This window comes from Hyperolius riggenbachi, chromosome 11 (genome assembly GCF_040937935.1).
Source record: "Hyperolius riggenbachi isolate aHypRig1 chromosome 11, aHypRig1.pri, whole genome shotgun sequence".
NCBI classification, from domain to species: domain Eukaryota; kingdom Metazoa; phylum Chordata; class Amphibia; order Anura; family Hyperoliidae; genus Hyperolius; species Hyperolius riggenbachi.
The window spans coordinates 240240899-240257379 of NC_090656.1; the positions used below are offsets into that span (position 1 = coordinate 240240899).

General features: G+C 51.4%; 1 protein-coding gene across 2 annotated transcripts in view; it reads right to left on the minus strand.

Moving 5' to 3' along the window:
* The window catches only part of LOC137538748 (embryonic protein UVS.2-like), a 73261-nt gene that overhangs the window by 51819 nt on the left and 4961 nt on the right, over positions 1–16481 (minus strand). For both annotated transcript variants that reach the window (XM_068261062.1, XM_068261061.1), the window contains exons 3-5: positions 15546–15724; positions 11694–11781; positions 8654–8781 (exon numbers count right to left, since the gene is read on the minus strand). In XM_068261062.1, coding sequence (XP_068117163.1) covers positions 8654–8781; positions 11694–11781; positions 15546–15724 — 395 coding nt within the window. The remainder of the gene's footprint in view (positions 1–8653; positions 8782–11693; positions 11782–15545; positions 15725–16481) is intronic.

The following is a 16481-nucleotide window of genomic DNA, read 5'->3' on the forward strand; positions in this document are numbered from 1 at the left end:
CTCCTCTCCAGATACCATTGTCAGATGTACCCCCAGTATTAGGTGGCCTCCTCTCCAGATAACATTGTCAGATGTACCCCCAGTATTAGGTGCCCTCCTCCCCAGATACCATTGTCAGATGTACCGCCAGTATTAGGTGGCCTCCTCCCCAGATACCATTGTCAGATGTACCCCCAGTATTAGGTGGCCTCCTCTCCAGATACCATTGTCAGATGTACCCCCAGTATTAGGTGGCCTCCTCTCCAGATAACATTGTCAGATGTACCGCCAGTATTAGGTGGCCTCCTCTCCAGATACCATTGTCAGATGTGCCCCCAGTATTAGGTGGCCTCCTCCCGAGATACCATTGTCAGATGTGCCCCCAGTATTAGGTGGCCTCCTCCCCGGATACCATTGTCAGATGTACCCCCAGTATTAGGTGGCCTCCTCTCCAGATACCATTGTCAGATGTACCCCCAGTATTAGGTGGCCTCCTCCCCAGATACCATTGTCAGATGTACCCCCAGTATTAGGTGGCCTCCTCTCCAGATACCATTGTCAGATGTGCCCCCTGTATTAGGTGGCCTCCTCTCCAGATACCATTGTCAGATGTGCCCCCAGTATTAGGTGGCCTCCTCCCCAGATACCATTGTCAGATGTGCCCCCAGTATTAGGTGGCCTCCTCCCCAGATACCATTGTCAGATGTGCCCCCAGTATTAGGTGGCCTCCTCTCCAGATACCATTGTCAGATGTGCCCCCTGTATTAGGTGGCCTCCTCTCCAGATACCATTGTCAGATGTGCCCCCAGTATTAGGTGGCCTCCTCCCCAGATACCATTGTCAGATGTGCCCCCAGTATTAGGTGGCCTCCTCCCCAGATACCATTGTCAGATGTGCCCCCAGTATTAGGTGGCCTCCTCTCCAGATACCATTGTCAGATGTGCCCCCAGTATTAGGTGGCCTCCTCTCCAGATACCATTGTCAGATGTGCCCCCTGTATTAGGTGGCCTCCTCTCCAGATACCATTGTCAGATGTACCCCCAGTATTAGGTGGCCTCCTCCCCAGATAACATTGTCAGATGTACCGCCAGTATTAGGTGGCCTCCTCTCCAGATAACATTGTCAGATGTACCCCCAGTATTAGGTGGCCTCCTCCCCAGATACCATTGTCAGATGTACCGCCAGTATTAGGTGGCCTCCTCTCCAGATAACATTGTCAGATGTACCCCCAGTATTAGGTGGCCTCCTCTCCAGATAACATTGTCAGATGTACCGCCAGTATTAGGTGGCCTCCTCCCCAGATACCATTGTCAGATGTACCGCCAGTATTAGGTGGCCTCTTCTCCAGATACCATTGTCAGATGTACCCCCTGTATTAGGTGGCCTCCTCTCCAGATACCATTGTCAGATGTACCCCCAGTATTAGGTGCCCTCCTCCCCAGATACCATTGTCAGATGTACCCCCAGTATTAGGTGGCCTCCTCCCCAGATACCATTGTCAGATGTACCCCCAATATTAGGTGGCCTCCTCTCCAGATACCATTGTCAGATGTACCCCCAGTATTAGGTGGCCTCCTCTCCAGATAACATTGTCAGATGTACCCCCAGTATTAGGTGGCCTCCTCTCCAGATACCATTGTCAGATGTACCGCCAGTATTAGGTGGCCTCCTCTCCAGATACCATTGTCAGATGTACCCCCAGTATTAGGTGGCCTCCTCCCCAGATACCATTGTCAGATGTACCCCCAGTATTAGGTGGCCTCCTCTCCAGATACCATTGTCAGATGTACCCCCAGTATTAGGTGGCCTCCTCTCCAGATAACATTGTCAGATGTACCCCCAGTATTAGGTGGCCTCCTCTCCAGATACCATTGTCAGATGTACCGCCAGTATTAGGTGGCCTCCTCTCCAGATAACATTGTCAGATGTACCGCCAGTATTAGGTGGCCTCCTCTCCAGATACCATTGTCAGATGTACCGCCAGTATTAGGTGGCATCCTCCCCAGATACCATTGTCAGATGTACCCCCAGTATTAGGTGGCCTCCTCCCCAGATACCATTGTCAGATGTACCCCCAGTACTAGGTGGCCTCCTCCCCAGATACCATTGTCAGATGTACCCCCAGTATTAGGTGCCCTCCTCCCCAGATACCATTGTCAGATGTACCCCCAGTATTAGGTGCCCTTCTCCCCAGATACCATTGTCAGATGTACCCCCAGTATTAGGTGGCCTCCTCCCCAGATACCATTGTCAGATGTACCCCCAGTATTAGGTGGCCTCCTCTCCAGATACCATTGTCAGATGTACCCCCAGTATTAGGTGGCCTCCTCCCCAAATAACATTGTCAGATGTACCGCCAGTATTAGGTGGCCTCCTCCCCAGATACCATTGTCAGATGTACCCCCAGTATTAGGTGGCCTCCTCTCCAGATACCATTGTCAGATGTACCCCCAGTATTAGGTGCCCTCCTCCCCAGATACCATTGTCAGATGTACCCCCAGTATTAGGTGCCCTCCTCCCCAGATACCATTGTCAGATGTACCCCCAGTATTAGGTGGCCTCCTCCCCAGATACCATTGTGAGATGTACCCCCAGTATTAGGTGCCCTCCTCCCCAGATACCATTGTCAGATGTACCCCCAGTATTAGGTGCCCTCCTCCCCAGATACCATTGTCAGATGTACCCTCAGTATTAGGTGGCCTCCTCTCCAGATACCATTGTCAGATGTACCCCCAGTATTAGGTGGCCTCCTCCCCAGATAACATTGTCAGATGTACCGCCAGTATTAGGTGGCCTCCTCCCCAGATACCATTGTCAGATGTACCCCCAGTATTAGGTGCCCTCCTCCCCAGATACCATTGTCAGATGTACCCCCAGTATTAGGTGCCCTCCTCCCCAGATACCATTGTCAGATGTACCCCCAGTATTAGGTGGCCTCCTCTCCAGATACCATTGTCAGATGTACCCCCAGTATTAGGTGGCCTCCTCCCCAGATAACATTGTCAGATGTACCGCCAGTATTAGGTGGCCTCCTCCCCAGATACCATTGTCAGATGTACCCCCAGTATTAGGTGGCCTCCTCTCCAGATAACATTGTCAGATGTACCCCCAGTATTAGGTGGCCTCCTCCCCAGATACCATTGTCAGATGTACCGCCAGTATTAGGTGGCCTCCTCTCCAGATAACATTGTCAGATGTACCCCCAGTATTAGGTGGCCTCCTCTCCAGATACCATTGTCAGATGTACCCCCAGTATTAGGTGGCCTCCTCTCCAGATACCATTGTCAGATGTACCCCCAGTATTAGGTGGCCTCCTCCCCAGATAACATTGTCAGATGTACCGCCAGTATTAGGTGGCCTCCTCCCCAGATACCATTGTCAGATGTACCCCCAGTATTAGGTGGCCTCCTCTCCAGATAACATTGTCAGATGTACCCCCAGTATTAGGTGGCCTCCTCCCCAGATATCATTGTCAGATGTACCCCCAGTATTAGGTGCCCTCCTCCCCAGATACCATTGTCAGATGTACCCCCAGTATTAGGTGGCCTCCTCTCCAGATAACATTGTTAGATGTACCGCCAGTATTAGGTGGCCTCCTCCCCAGATACCATTGTCAGATGTACCCCCAGTATTAGGTGGCCTCCTCTCCAGATAACATTGTCAGATGTACCCCCAGTATTAGGTGGCCTCCTCCCCAGATACCATTGTCAGATGTACCCCCAGTATTAGGTGCCCTCCTCCCCAGATACCATTGTCAGATGTACCCCCAGTATTAGGTGCCCTCCTCCCCAGATACCATTGTCAGATGTACCCCCAGTATTAGGTGGCCTCCTCTCCAGATACCATTGTCAGATGTACCCCCAGTATTAGGTGGCCTCCTCTCCAGATACCATTGTCAGATGTACCCCCAGTATTAGGTGCCCTCCTCCCCAGATACCATTGTCAGATGTACCCCCAGTATTAGGTGCCCTCCTCCCCAGATACCATTGTCAGATGTACCCCCAGTATTAGGTGCCCTCCTCCCCAGATACCATTGTCAGATGTACCCCCAGTATTAGGTGGCCTCCTCTCCAGATACCATTGTCAGATGTACCCCCAGTATTAGGTGGCCTCCTCTCCAGATACCATTGTCAGATGTACCCCCAGTATTAGGTGGCCTCCTCCCCAGATAACATTGTCAGATGTACCCCCAGTATTAGGTGGCCTCCTCTCCAGATTCCATTGTCAGATGTACCCCCTGTATTAGGTGGCCTCCTCTCCAGATACCATTGTCAGATGTACCCCCAGTATTAGGTGGCCTCCTCTCCAGATACCATTGTCAGATGTACCCCCAGTATTAGGTGGCCTCCTCCCCAGATACCATTGTCAGATGTACCCCCAGTATTAGGTGGCCTCCTCCCCAGATACCACTGTCAGATGTACCCCCAGTATTAGGTGGCCTCCTCTCCAGATAACATTGTCAGATGTACCCCCAGTATTAGGTGGCCTCCTCTCCAGATAACATTGTCAGATGTACCCCCAGTATTAGGTGGCCTCCTCCCCAGATACCATTGTCAGATGTACCGCCAGTATTAGGTGGCCTCCTCTCCAGATAACATTGTCAGATGTACCCCCAGTATTAGGTGGCCTCCTCTCCAGATACCATTGTCAGATGTACCCCCAGTATTAGGTGGCCTCCTCCCCAGATAACATTGTCAGATGTACCACCAGTATTAGGTGGCCTCCTCTCCAGATAACATTGTCAGATGTACCGCCAGTATTAGGTGGCCTCCTCCCCAGATAACATTGTCAGATGTACCCCCAGTATTAGGTGCCCTCCTCCCCAGATACCATTGTCAGATGTACCCCCAGTATTAAGTGGCCTCCTCTCCAGATAACATTGTCAGATGTACCCCCAGTATTAGGTGGCCTCCTCCCCAGATACCATTGTCAGATGTACCGCCAGTATTAGGTGGCCTCCTCCCCAGATACCATTGTCAGATGTACCCCCAGTATTAGGTGGCCTCCTCTCCAGATACCATTGTCAGATGTACCCCCAGTATTAGGTGGCCTCCTCCCCAGATAACATTGTCAGATGTACCCCCAGTATTAGGTGGCCTCCTCCCCAGATACCATTGTCAGATGTACCGCCAGTATTAGGTGGCCTCCTCCCCAGATACCATTGTCAGATGTACCCCCAGTATTAGGTGGCCTCCTCTCCAGATACCATTGTCAGATGTACCCCCAGTATTAGGTGGCCTCCTCCCCAGATACCATTGTCAGATGTACCCCCAGTATTAGGTGGCCTCCTCTCCAGATACCATTGTCCAGGGCCGTCCCTGTCACCAGGCAACTATAAAATTTGGCCTAGAGCGCCGTGGGTGGGCGTGGGCGCTCTCTCGCTGCGGTGTGTGTGTGTGTGTTTATTTTTTTTTTTTCATTGTCAGGTCGGCGCTGGGCCGCTGTGACAGGCAGCTCAGTGCGTGCCGCCTACTGGTCCGCCCCTCTCCCTTCAAAGACGAGCAGGCACACGCTAGTCAGCTTATGCGTGCACTGCCGCCGCCTACTGGTCCGCCCCCTCTCCCTCTCCATGCAGAGCGAGCGGCCGCACGCTAGTTTGTTTATACGTGCGGCGCCGCCCCAAACTCCGCCCCCCTTTCAAGATGGCGTCGCCCATGAGGGCAATGATGTTGGGGAGTCGTACTCTGAGGTGTTTGCGGGCCGCTGGACTACACAGGAGCTACGTCTCTGTCAGTGGCAGCAGGGGTAAGAGTGACACTCATAACGCGAGGGGGAGGAGGGAGAATGGGCTGCAGAGAGCGGTGGGAATGTCGCTCTGTATCGCATCATGTGGCAGCGCGCCATGATTGGCTCTCCTCCTTACTATTACCAGTGCTGGGTGCTGAAGGATCCTCCCTCCTTTCGGTAGCGCTGTGTATCTATGTATGGAGAGACGTGCCTCTCTGTACATTCTATCTTATTCTTCTAATCTTTATTTATAACTGTGTGCTGGAAGTACTTTGCTGTTCCTGTCCTTCAGTTAGTCAGGTCAGAGAAGCGAGCACTTGTTTGCGAACTGGCAGAGGTGATCATTTATGGCAGCACAGGGCCGTCCCTGTCACCAGGCAACTATAAAATTTGGCCTAGAGCGCCGTGGGTGGGCGTGGGCGCTCTCTCGCTGCGGTGTGTGTGTTTATTTTTTTTTTTTCATTGTCAGGTCGGCGCTGGGCCGCTGTGACAGGCAGCTCAGTGCGTGCCGCCTACTGGTCCGCCCCTCTCCCTTCAAAGACGAGCAGGCGCACGCTAGTCAGCTTATGCGTGCGCTGCCGCCGCCTACTGGTCCGCCCCCTCTCCCTCTCCATGCAGAGCGAGCGGCCGCACGCTAGTTTGTTTATACATGCGGTGCCGCCCCAAACTCCGCCCCCCGCCTGTTAGTCGTGTGACTGAGATTGTGTGACGCACCAGGGACCAGTGCCACCGCCGGCTGCGCTACACACAGTATCTGCAGAGGCGACACCTCACAGTGAGTGCCCTCTGCTCTTTCATAATGTTTTATATGCCCCCCTGGCTGGCCCTGAGCCCCCCCAACCCCCCCCCCCCCCCCCCGCCTATAACACTTGGCAGGCAGTGGCTCCTCTAGGCTGGATATAGAATAATACAGGCATAAAGCATCATGCCTGCTGTGTGGGTCTGGGCAGGACTCAGAGGGAGGGAGACTGTGACATACATGCTGCACACAGTCTGCAGAGGCAAGACCCTCATAGTGAGTGACGTGGCGTGCCCTCTTGATATTATCTGCCCCCTCCCCTGGCTGGCCCTGAGATTTCAGTAGGGGGGGTGGGGTTGTGAGTTGGGCAGACTGTCACTAGGTGTAGGTGGGCAAGGCTGGTCAAGCTGTGCTGGGCAGGCACTGTGAGCAGATTTGTTAGGGACACTGGCCACATTACGATTATTTTATGGTGATAAAATCATTGCTGCGTTATGGTTATTTTATGGTGAAACATTGCTGCGTTATGATTATTCTATGGTGAAACATTGCTGCCTTATGATTATTTTATGGTGAATCATTGCTGCGTTATGGTTATTTTATGGTGAAACATTGCTGCGTTATGATCATTCTATGGTGAAACATTGCTGCGTTATGGTTATTTTATGGTGAATCATTGCTGCGTTATGGTTATTTTAAAGGGAAGGTTCGCGCAGGATATAAAAAACAAACTGCACTTACCTGGGGCTTCTTCCAGCTCCTGGCAGTCGATCGGTGCCCTCACCGCAGCTCCTCTCCCTCCCGACGTCCAGCGGGTCGGCTTCTGTGCGCTCCACGGCGGGGGGTCACGTGGTGTACGTGACGTCATTGGGTCTCTACTGCCCAAGCACAGAACTACTACAACTACTGCACAGTAGAGACCAGATGACGTCACTTACACCACGTGACCCGCGCCGTGGAGCACACATGAAGCCGACCCGGAAGCCGACCTGGCGAGGTCGGGTTCTTCACCGCTGGACGCTGGGAGGGAGAGGAGCTGCGGTGAGGGCACCGATCGACTGGCAGGAGCTGGAAGAAGCTCCAGGTAAGTGCAGTTTGTTTTTTAATTCCTGCGCGGATCTTCCCTTTAAGTGAATCATTGCTGCGTTATGATTATTTTCTGGTGAAAGATTGCTGCATTATTTTTATCTTATGGTGAAACATTGTTGCGTTATGATTATTTTCATCAGGGGGCACCACACGGGTAGGGGGGGGGGGGGGGGGGGGGGCGCCACAGGTTTTCTCGCCTGGAGTGACAAAATGGCTAGAGACACCCCTGCCATTGTCAGATGTACCCCCAGTATTAGGTGCCCTCCTCCCCAGATACCATTGTCAGATGTACCCCCAGTATTAGGTGGCCTCCTCCCCAAATAACATTGTCAGATGTACCGCCAGTATTAGGTGGCCTCCTCCCCAGATACCATTGTCAGATGTACCCCCAGTATTAGGTGGCCTCCTCCCCAGATACCATTGTCAGATGTACCCCCAGTATTAGGTGGCCTCCTCCCCAGATACCATTGTCAGATGTACCCCCAGTATTAGGTGGCCTCCTCCCCAGATACCATTGTCAGATGTACCCCCAGTATTAGGTGGCCTCCTCTCCAGATACCATTGTCAGATGTACCCCCAGTATTAGAAAGCCCCCATCCCCCAATATGCAAAGTGGAGCATGCTGGAACACTCACCTGTCGGCCCCTCTTCAGCCTCTTGTATTTGCAGCATCTCCTCTCTGACTCCTCCAGCAGGATACATAGTGAGACACCACTAAAGTGCTCTCCGACTTGCAAAAAGACTGACATCCTGGCAGCCTTGAGAGGTGAGTTGTACCAGCAGGCTCTGCTCTGCATACAGCCGATCAGGGGATGGGGGTGGTACCTCGGGGAGACACAGGTGAGCCCTCAGGGCTCTGCACCGAGAGGCTGGTGCCTTCTTAGCCTATACATCGGTCTGGCCCTGCCTTGAGAGCAGTTGGCTGGGGATGCATCCCTTTACACCACCGCTAAGTAAAGGGGCACTAGTATTTCAAAGTCCACAAAGCCTAGTAGCCACCACAAACCCAACCACATCACCAACCCTACTAGAGCTCTTTCTTTATACCTGTTGTATTGTATATCAGACATGGAGACATCCAGATTGCTGTCATTTAAGCATTGACAAATGGGTACTGACCACACTGGTAAAGACGATTGATCTTCAGAAGGTCCAGGTTGCTCAGTCCATACCGCTGCCCTATGGGGATATTGGCATCAGGCTTTGGGACAATAGTGGGCTGCCCAGGAGCCTTGCTGAAGGCATATCTGCAAAAATACAAGCCAGATTACTTTACAGAATCCATATTACATCTACGAGTCTCATAGGCTGCAGAGGTGACTATGGGAGAGCTGGACTTCAGCTCAAACCTATTCTATTTAGCTCTGGTGAAGCTACGTAAACCTGCTGGTCTGACCTTGGCCATGAAGGACAATAAGAACTGCTGAGAATCGGGAGTCAGTTCAGCTTGTGTACAGCGGCCACGTGACGTCTGCTTAAGCACCAGCATGCCAGATCCTCAGCGATCCCCAACGCCCGAGCCCCGTGCAATCGCATTGTTCTCACCCAGGGGCGTTGCTAGGATCCTAAGAGATCTGGGGCAATTTTGGGCACTCCAGATGAAAAATGGGTGTGGCAACGCAGCGGAATGTGGGTGTGGTTATGGCTGGAGCCAAATTTACATGAAATTAACAGCAGTCTAAGTAGGCCTGCCCACCATAACGTTGGACGAAGCTCCCCTCTCCATTAATGCAATCCTCCCCGCAAAACAAAATGCAGCATATTACATAGGCAGAGTTACCTGGCTTCTGTGCTAGCTGGTCTGGTTTTCTGTTGGGCAACCCCCCCCTAAGTATTCCCCAGCCTTCTAGTGGACCCCTTCCCATGCTCCTCTGGGCCTCCTATTGAGGCACCACAACTCCCAGTATGCCCCCATACAAGAACCACAGCTCCCTGCATGCCCCCATAAAGGCATCACAGCACCCAATATGTCTACATAGAGGCACCACAGCAACCAGCATACCCCCCCATTGCCATGTGCTGCGGTGCCATGCTGGGTGCTATGGAGTCATTCTGGGTGCTAGAGTGCCTCTGTGGGGTATGCTGGGTACTGCGTGGTGCACTGCTGGGTGCTGTGGTACCTCTACTCTGCCTGGGGGACATCCAGGGCACTCCAGAATAGATCCGAGGCATGTGCCACTGATCTTTGGGGCCAGCAACGCCCCTGTTCTCCCCACTTCACTCCACAGGGTACTTTACCCTTCCTGCCAGGAGCTATTTTTACCATATACATGCTGCCACTTGGAGAAATCATACAAAAACATGGCCTGACATATCATTGCTATGCTGATGACACCCAGCTATATTTGTCATTCAAACCTGATGTCACAGACCCTACTCCACAAATAAACGCATGCTTAGCTGAGCTTCAGGAGTGGATGAATAATAATTGGCTAAAACTTAATGCTGACAAAACTGAGGTTCTTGTTATCGAGGGCCAGGGCTCAACAGCAAAGCAGCTCCAGTCTCAACCAACACCGCTAAGGATAGGGAGCTCAGACCTGAACAACTCAGACTGCGTGCGCAGCCTGGGAGTACTGATTGATGGGAAATTAGGCTTCAGGAATCAAATCTCAGCTGTTGTGAAACATTCCTTCTTTCACCTAAGGAATATTGCAAGGATTAAACACCTAATTCCTTAAGAGGATCTTCCAACCCTAGTTCATGCCTTCGTCACATCAAGGTTAGACTACTGCAACGTCCTCTACACAGGCCTGCATAAGAAAGACTTACGCCGCCTGCAATTAGTACAGAATGCCGCCGCAAGGCTGTTAACGAGCCAACCCCGCCATTGCCACATAACACCAACCCTGAGCTCACTCCACTGGCTACCGATAAAATGGAGAATTCTGTTTAAGATTGGCTTACTGACATTCAAATCCTTGCACAATCTGGGCCCTGGATACCTGAAGGACTTGTTGCAACTGCATCACACCCCCCACAATCCTAGATCAAAAGGACGTAACACCTTGGTCACCCCCAGAGTCCACCTCAAAACCTTTGGAGACAGAGCCTTTTGTCATGCTGCCCCTACACTTTGGAACTCCCTGCCACACCTAATCAGGACAGCCCCATCCCTGGAAGCATTTAAGTCTAAACTAAAAACCTACCTTTTCAGTCTGGCATTCATGAACATCTGACTATCTCCTCTGTAACACAACGCAGCCTGAAACCCTGTGTTAATCTGAGACACAGCTATGCGCTTTGAGTCCTATGGGAGAAAAGCGCTTTACAAATGTTATTGTATTGTATTGTATTATTTTTACATTTCAGCGCTACCCCCATTACTTTTTGGGGGGGTTTTTTTGCCACAAATTAGGCTTTTTGCAGGTGACACTTGTTTTAAGTAATTTCTTCTGTTCACAGGAAGTGTGTTTTTTTTTTTTTTTTTACTTTACTTTTGTTTTTATGAATGAACGAGTGGCGGCAAGATGCGCACGTACCCGCCACTGTTTGACATGCCTGCACATTGTGATTTCAATAGTGCAGCTCAGACTGGAGGTATATAAACATCCAGTTTGTGTTTACAGGTCAAATGGGGCTAAGATCAGTGATGCAAATATACAGTATATTGCATTATTGAGCAAGACGCAGTTTTAAGACAATTTAGCAAACTTAAAGGGACACTTAAGTAAAAAAAAAATGAGTTTTACTCACCTAGGGCATCCAATAGCCCCCTGCAGCTGTCCAGTGCCCTCGCCGTCTCCCTCCGATCCTCCTGGCCCCGCCGGCAGCCACTTCCTGTTTCGGTGACAGGAGCTGACAGGCTGGGGACGCGAGTGATTCTTTGCGTTCCCAGACACATTAGCACCCTCTATGCTGCTATATGGTATATGATATATGCTATAGCAGCATAGATGGCGCTATTGTGGCCAGGAACGCGAAGAATCACTCGCGTCCCCAGCCTGTCAGCTCCTGTCACCGAAACAGGAAGTGGCTGCCGGCGGGGCCAGGAGGATCGGAGGGAGACGGCGAGGGCACCGGACAGCTGCAGGGGGCTATTGGAAGCCCCAGGTGAGTAAAACTCATTTTTTTTTTACTTAAGTGTCCCTTTAAGCGTAAGCAAAAAAACGGGAAGAAAACATTGGAAGTGGGATTTTTTTTATCAGGAGTCACTCACTTGCTGTAGTGCATCACCGAGAAGTAATCATAAGGCAGGCCCACGTTGTTGGTGTCTGGCTGAGATTTCTCAAAGTTGCTTTTGTACCCTATGTGATGAAAATACACAAAGTACATTTTATTGGGAGTTAGGATGTGGCACATTGCTCAACATCGCCCCCTAAAGGTACATACACACGTCGGATTTTTCCAAACAACCGGTCGTTTTGACGTCAAGTGAGAGCCGTGTGTACAAACCATCGTTCAGCTGATAAGACTGGTTTTGGCCATCAAAACCAGTCTTATCAGCTGGACGATCATTTGTACACACGTCTCACTTGACGTCCAAACTAGTGTTGGGCGAACAGTGTTCGCCACTGTTCGGGTTCTGCAGAACATCACCCTGTTCGGGTGATGTTCGAGTTCTGGTGTTCGGCCAAACTGTTCGGGTTCGCCCGAACTGCTGAATGCCCGGCCGAACGCCCTGTTCGGCCGAACAGGGCCCTGTTCGGCCGAATATGGCCCCCCTATGGGGTCGCAGGCATAAGGGGGGAGCATGCCCCGATCGCGGGGGGGGGGGGTCGGAAATTCCCCCCACCCCCTCCGCTTGCGCTCCCCCCTCTGCCCGCTTCCCCATACAAAAGTTTGACGAAAGTAAAATAGTACCGGTGGTGGTGGCTGGCTGCTGCAGTGGCTGGCTGGCACTATGAAGTGACTGAGGAGGAAGATACAAAAGTTTGACGAAAGTAAAATAGTACCGGTGGTGGTGGCTGGCTGCTGCAGTGGCTGGCTGGCACTATGAAGTGACTGAGGAGGAAGAGTCGGAGTAGGACGCGTTGAGGGAGGCCGGGCAGCGGGCGGTTCAGCGGTAGTACACTTGTGGTACTTCCGCCCTTTCTCTGACCTCACGTCCTCTGCATACGAGGGTACGCGTACCCTCGTATGCGTCATCACGCAGAGGACGTGAGGTCAGAGAAAGGGCGGCAGTACCACAAGGGTACTACCGCTGAACCGCCCGCTGCCCGGCCTCCCTCAACGCGTCCTACTCCGACTCCTCCTCCTCAGTCACTTCATAGTGCCAGCCAGCCACTGCAGCAGCCAGCCACCACCACCGGTACTATTTTACTTTCGTCAAACTTTTGTATGGGGAAGCGGGCAGAGGGGGGAGCGCTAGCGGAGGGGGTGGGGGGAATTTCCGACCCCCCCTGCGATCGGGGCATGCTCCCCCCTTGTGCCTGCGACCCCATAGGGCCCCCAAAAGCGGGATGTTCGGGGAGTTCGGGGTTCGGCCCGAACATGCCGAACATCGCGGCCATGTTCGGCGAACGTTCCCGAACCCAAACATCCAGGTGTTCGCCCAACACTAGTCCAAACGACTGGTCTGAACGACCGGTCGTTTGGAAAAATCAGATGTGTGTACGCACCTTAACCACCATCACTGTCATTACTGTGCACGACAGCCTCCATTCAACTTGATTGTACTGTATTCAACCCCACAAAATAAGATAACATTCTGAATACAAATAGGCCTCAATTCACTAAAGGGTGCTAAGTGTTAGCAGGCCACTGAAAAGACACTTAGGATGTGCAAACGGCCGCTTCACATGCTAATATGTGCGCAAACGTTTGTGCATGCAAACGCCAGCACTGCGCGGTGCATGTGAAACGTCGCACTGTTGCGTGCAAAACGTTGCACCGTTCGTGCGCTAAATAGCCTGAAAAGCTATTGTACATGCGAACGGTGCAACATTTTGCGCACAACGGTGCGACGTTTCGTGCGCGCACCGGTGCAACGTTTTGAAAGCACCAAATTAACGCGCGATCAATAACCGGTAACTGCAAGCATAGACTGCTGCAGAACATGTGTGCTCATCTTGTCAGTGATGGGAGGAATTCTGAGGGCATATTGAAGACTGTTGAAGCAGATTGAGGCAGTTTAGCATGTCGGTGCCGGAATAATGGGCAGCATGGAGGAAAGGGAAGGCTCTACAGCAGTGGTCCTCAAACTAAGGCCCGCGGGCCGAATGTGGCCCCCCGAGGCTTTTTTACCGGCCCCCACACATAAAATGTATTACTTATACATCCAGTCAGCTACATCTATTGGTGGTCCAGATATAGAATAGCAGTGCAGCACCCCCCATCCACATGGAAGCCAGAAAGCAGTCATTTCGCTGGTTTCCAATCAAATTCCACATCAGGTGACACTGCTGTCCAATTGGACTGCAGCTTGTCACCTGGGTATGCTTCACTGTCTGGCCGGCAAAGACTTCTACATCATCTTATGTATACTCCGCCCCCCCAGCAGTCTGAAGTATGTTGACCCGGCCCTCGACCCAAAATGTTTGGGGTCCCCTGCTCTACAGTATCCAGAACCTTCGCTATATATATATATATATATATATATATATATATATATATATATATCTAACCTGAAATGAGTTTCCTCACTTGCCGCCTCACAATGCAAAAAATGGCAATCATATGACCCTGCGGCCCAGTGCGGTGAAAGGGTCATCTGCATAACGCCGCTCCCCATGCTGGGCAGGAAGTGCGTCACTGGGATTCCCATCAGTCTGCACATGTGCCGTGTGACGTATCGCGCTCTATCATTCACACGTACTGCATCGCCCATTGACTTCCATTATCCCAAGCTCCATGCCTTACTGTCTCTCCATTCTCACCAACAGATAGCAGGCTTTCTTTTTTTTTTTTTACTTTTTTTTTTACTTTGCTTTTACAGTATTTACTTTTCAGGAAACCTAGGTGAATTTCACAAGCTGTTCGACAAGCTCTTTTGTATAGATAACAGATTTTTTTTTATTAACTCTTGCTGTACTGGAAAACAGAAAGGGACTTCAGATAATTTCTTAGTAGGGCTAGTACCATCCGGTCAGGAAAAAATGGCGTGGGAAAAAAAAGATGCACAGTGCCGCTGATAAATCTTTTAAAACGATATTTATAGTTTTAAGGATATGCAGTAACTTTAAAACATTTATCGTTAGTCTGGCCCCCTGCCCCTCATGTGCTGCTGTGTCCCCCGGTTCCTGTCTTCTGCCTCCCCCACCCCCCTCGCACGTCCAATTTTGTCCCCCAGTGATTTCCTCTCTGCCCCGGCCTGGAGTGTAATGCTACAACAGTCCTACCCAAGCAGATCTTACGAACAGCTGATGGATGTATCTGCACGCTGCCGCTGGAGACTTTCTGATCCACCAATCACGCGGGGGGCGCTGCTCCAGAACCGCCAATCACTGCTGCTCATTTCTCTGCTCTGTCTGCTAACTGGACCCAATGCTCCCGCCTCCGAGACCATTGCATCCAATTAGCAGACGGAGCAGAGAAATGAGCAGCAGTGATTGGCGGTTCTGGAGCAGCGTCCCCCGCGTGATTGGTGGATCAAAAAGTCTCTCCAGCGGCAGTGAGCAGATACATCCACCAGCTGCTAGTAGGATCTGCTTGGGTAGGACTGTAGTAGCATTACACTCCAGGCCGGGGCAGAGAGGAAATCACTGGGGGACAAAATTGGACGTGTGAGGGGGGCGGGGGAGGCAGAAGACAGGAACCGGGGGACACAGCAGGACATGAGGGGCGGGGGTCAGACCAACGATAAATGTTTTAAAGTTACTGCATATCCTTAAAACTATAAATATCGTTTTAAAAGATTTAGCAGCGGCACTGTGCGCCGTTTTTTCCCCACGCCATTTTTGACTGTATGCAGTACCATATGTGTTTATCTCATCTCATGTCACTCCAGGTACGCTCTAATGAAAGAAGCCCATTCTCAAAACATCTAATGCACTTGGCAGAATACATATGCTGAATTGCACAAAGGACTACAAAACTGTTCAGTAAGCAAAGGATTTGCCGATAGACGTACCGTCTGGAATGTAGTCCCACTCAATGCTGACATAGGTGTCGCGGTCGCCCCTGGTGTGCTCGTGTACGAAGCCGAGCACGTGATTAAGCTCGTGCTGTACGATGCCTCTAGCCACACAGCCGGGGCTGAACAGGGAGAGCTCTTGAGGTCCTCCATTTCTTCCCAGGTACGACCAGCATCTGAAGAGGCACCATCATGAGTGGTCTGTCTGTCTTACGTTTACAGATGGACGGAAAAGGAAGAGAATTACAGAGCGGGAAAGCGACACAGAGAAGGCAAGTTACAAGCAGAGCTGCGTGGCGGGGAAGAGCAGAGCTAAGTGCAGCATGACTCAAGGTACATGTAGTATAATGACAGCTGTATGGTATAATCTCATTATAGTAAACTCTGATGTAGTAGACATTCGGGTACAGTACACTAAATGTCCAGGTCCCGGCCAAGCCCCATTATAAGTATATGCAGGGCCGAATTAAAGCCAAGGCCACATAGGCCATGGCCTAGGGCACCACAGGATCAAGGGGCGGGTGGGCAGCAGGCTTTACTATGGAAGGAGGGAAGGGTCACCTGGCTACTTATACTGGAGGGAGGGGTGGTCATCAGGCTAACTTTATAGAAGGGGTGAGGGTCATCTGTCTTCTTATACTAAGCTTCAGCTATCGTGGACCTGTGTTATGGCCTCTGTATCCTGTGTCTGGATATAGTGGAAAATGGGCGGAGGCATCATATGTCAGTCGGAGAGACATGAGCCATGGTCGGTGGGCAGTCTGGAAGCCACTTGTAGTCTGCTCGCTAGCTGCACACTACTCTGGACCTGTGTGCATTACCTTAAAAGCACCAGCCAGTGCATGAGCTACAGACCACAAGCTGCATCTACTGGTTAGACCTATGCTTCTTGAGCAAGGTGTTGTGTGATTACTGAGGGAATTACCTGTCATT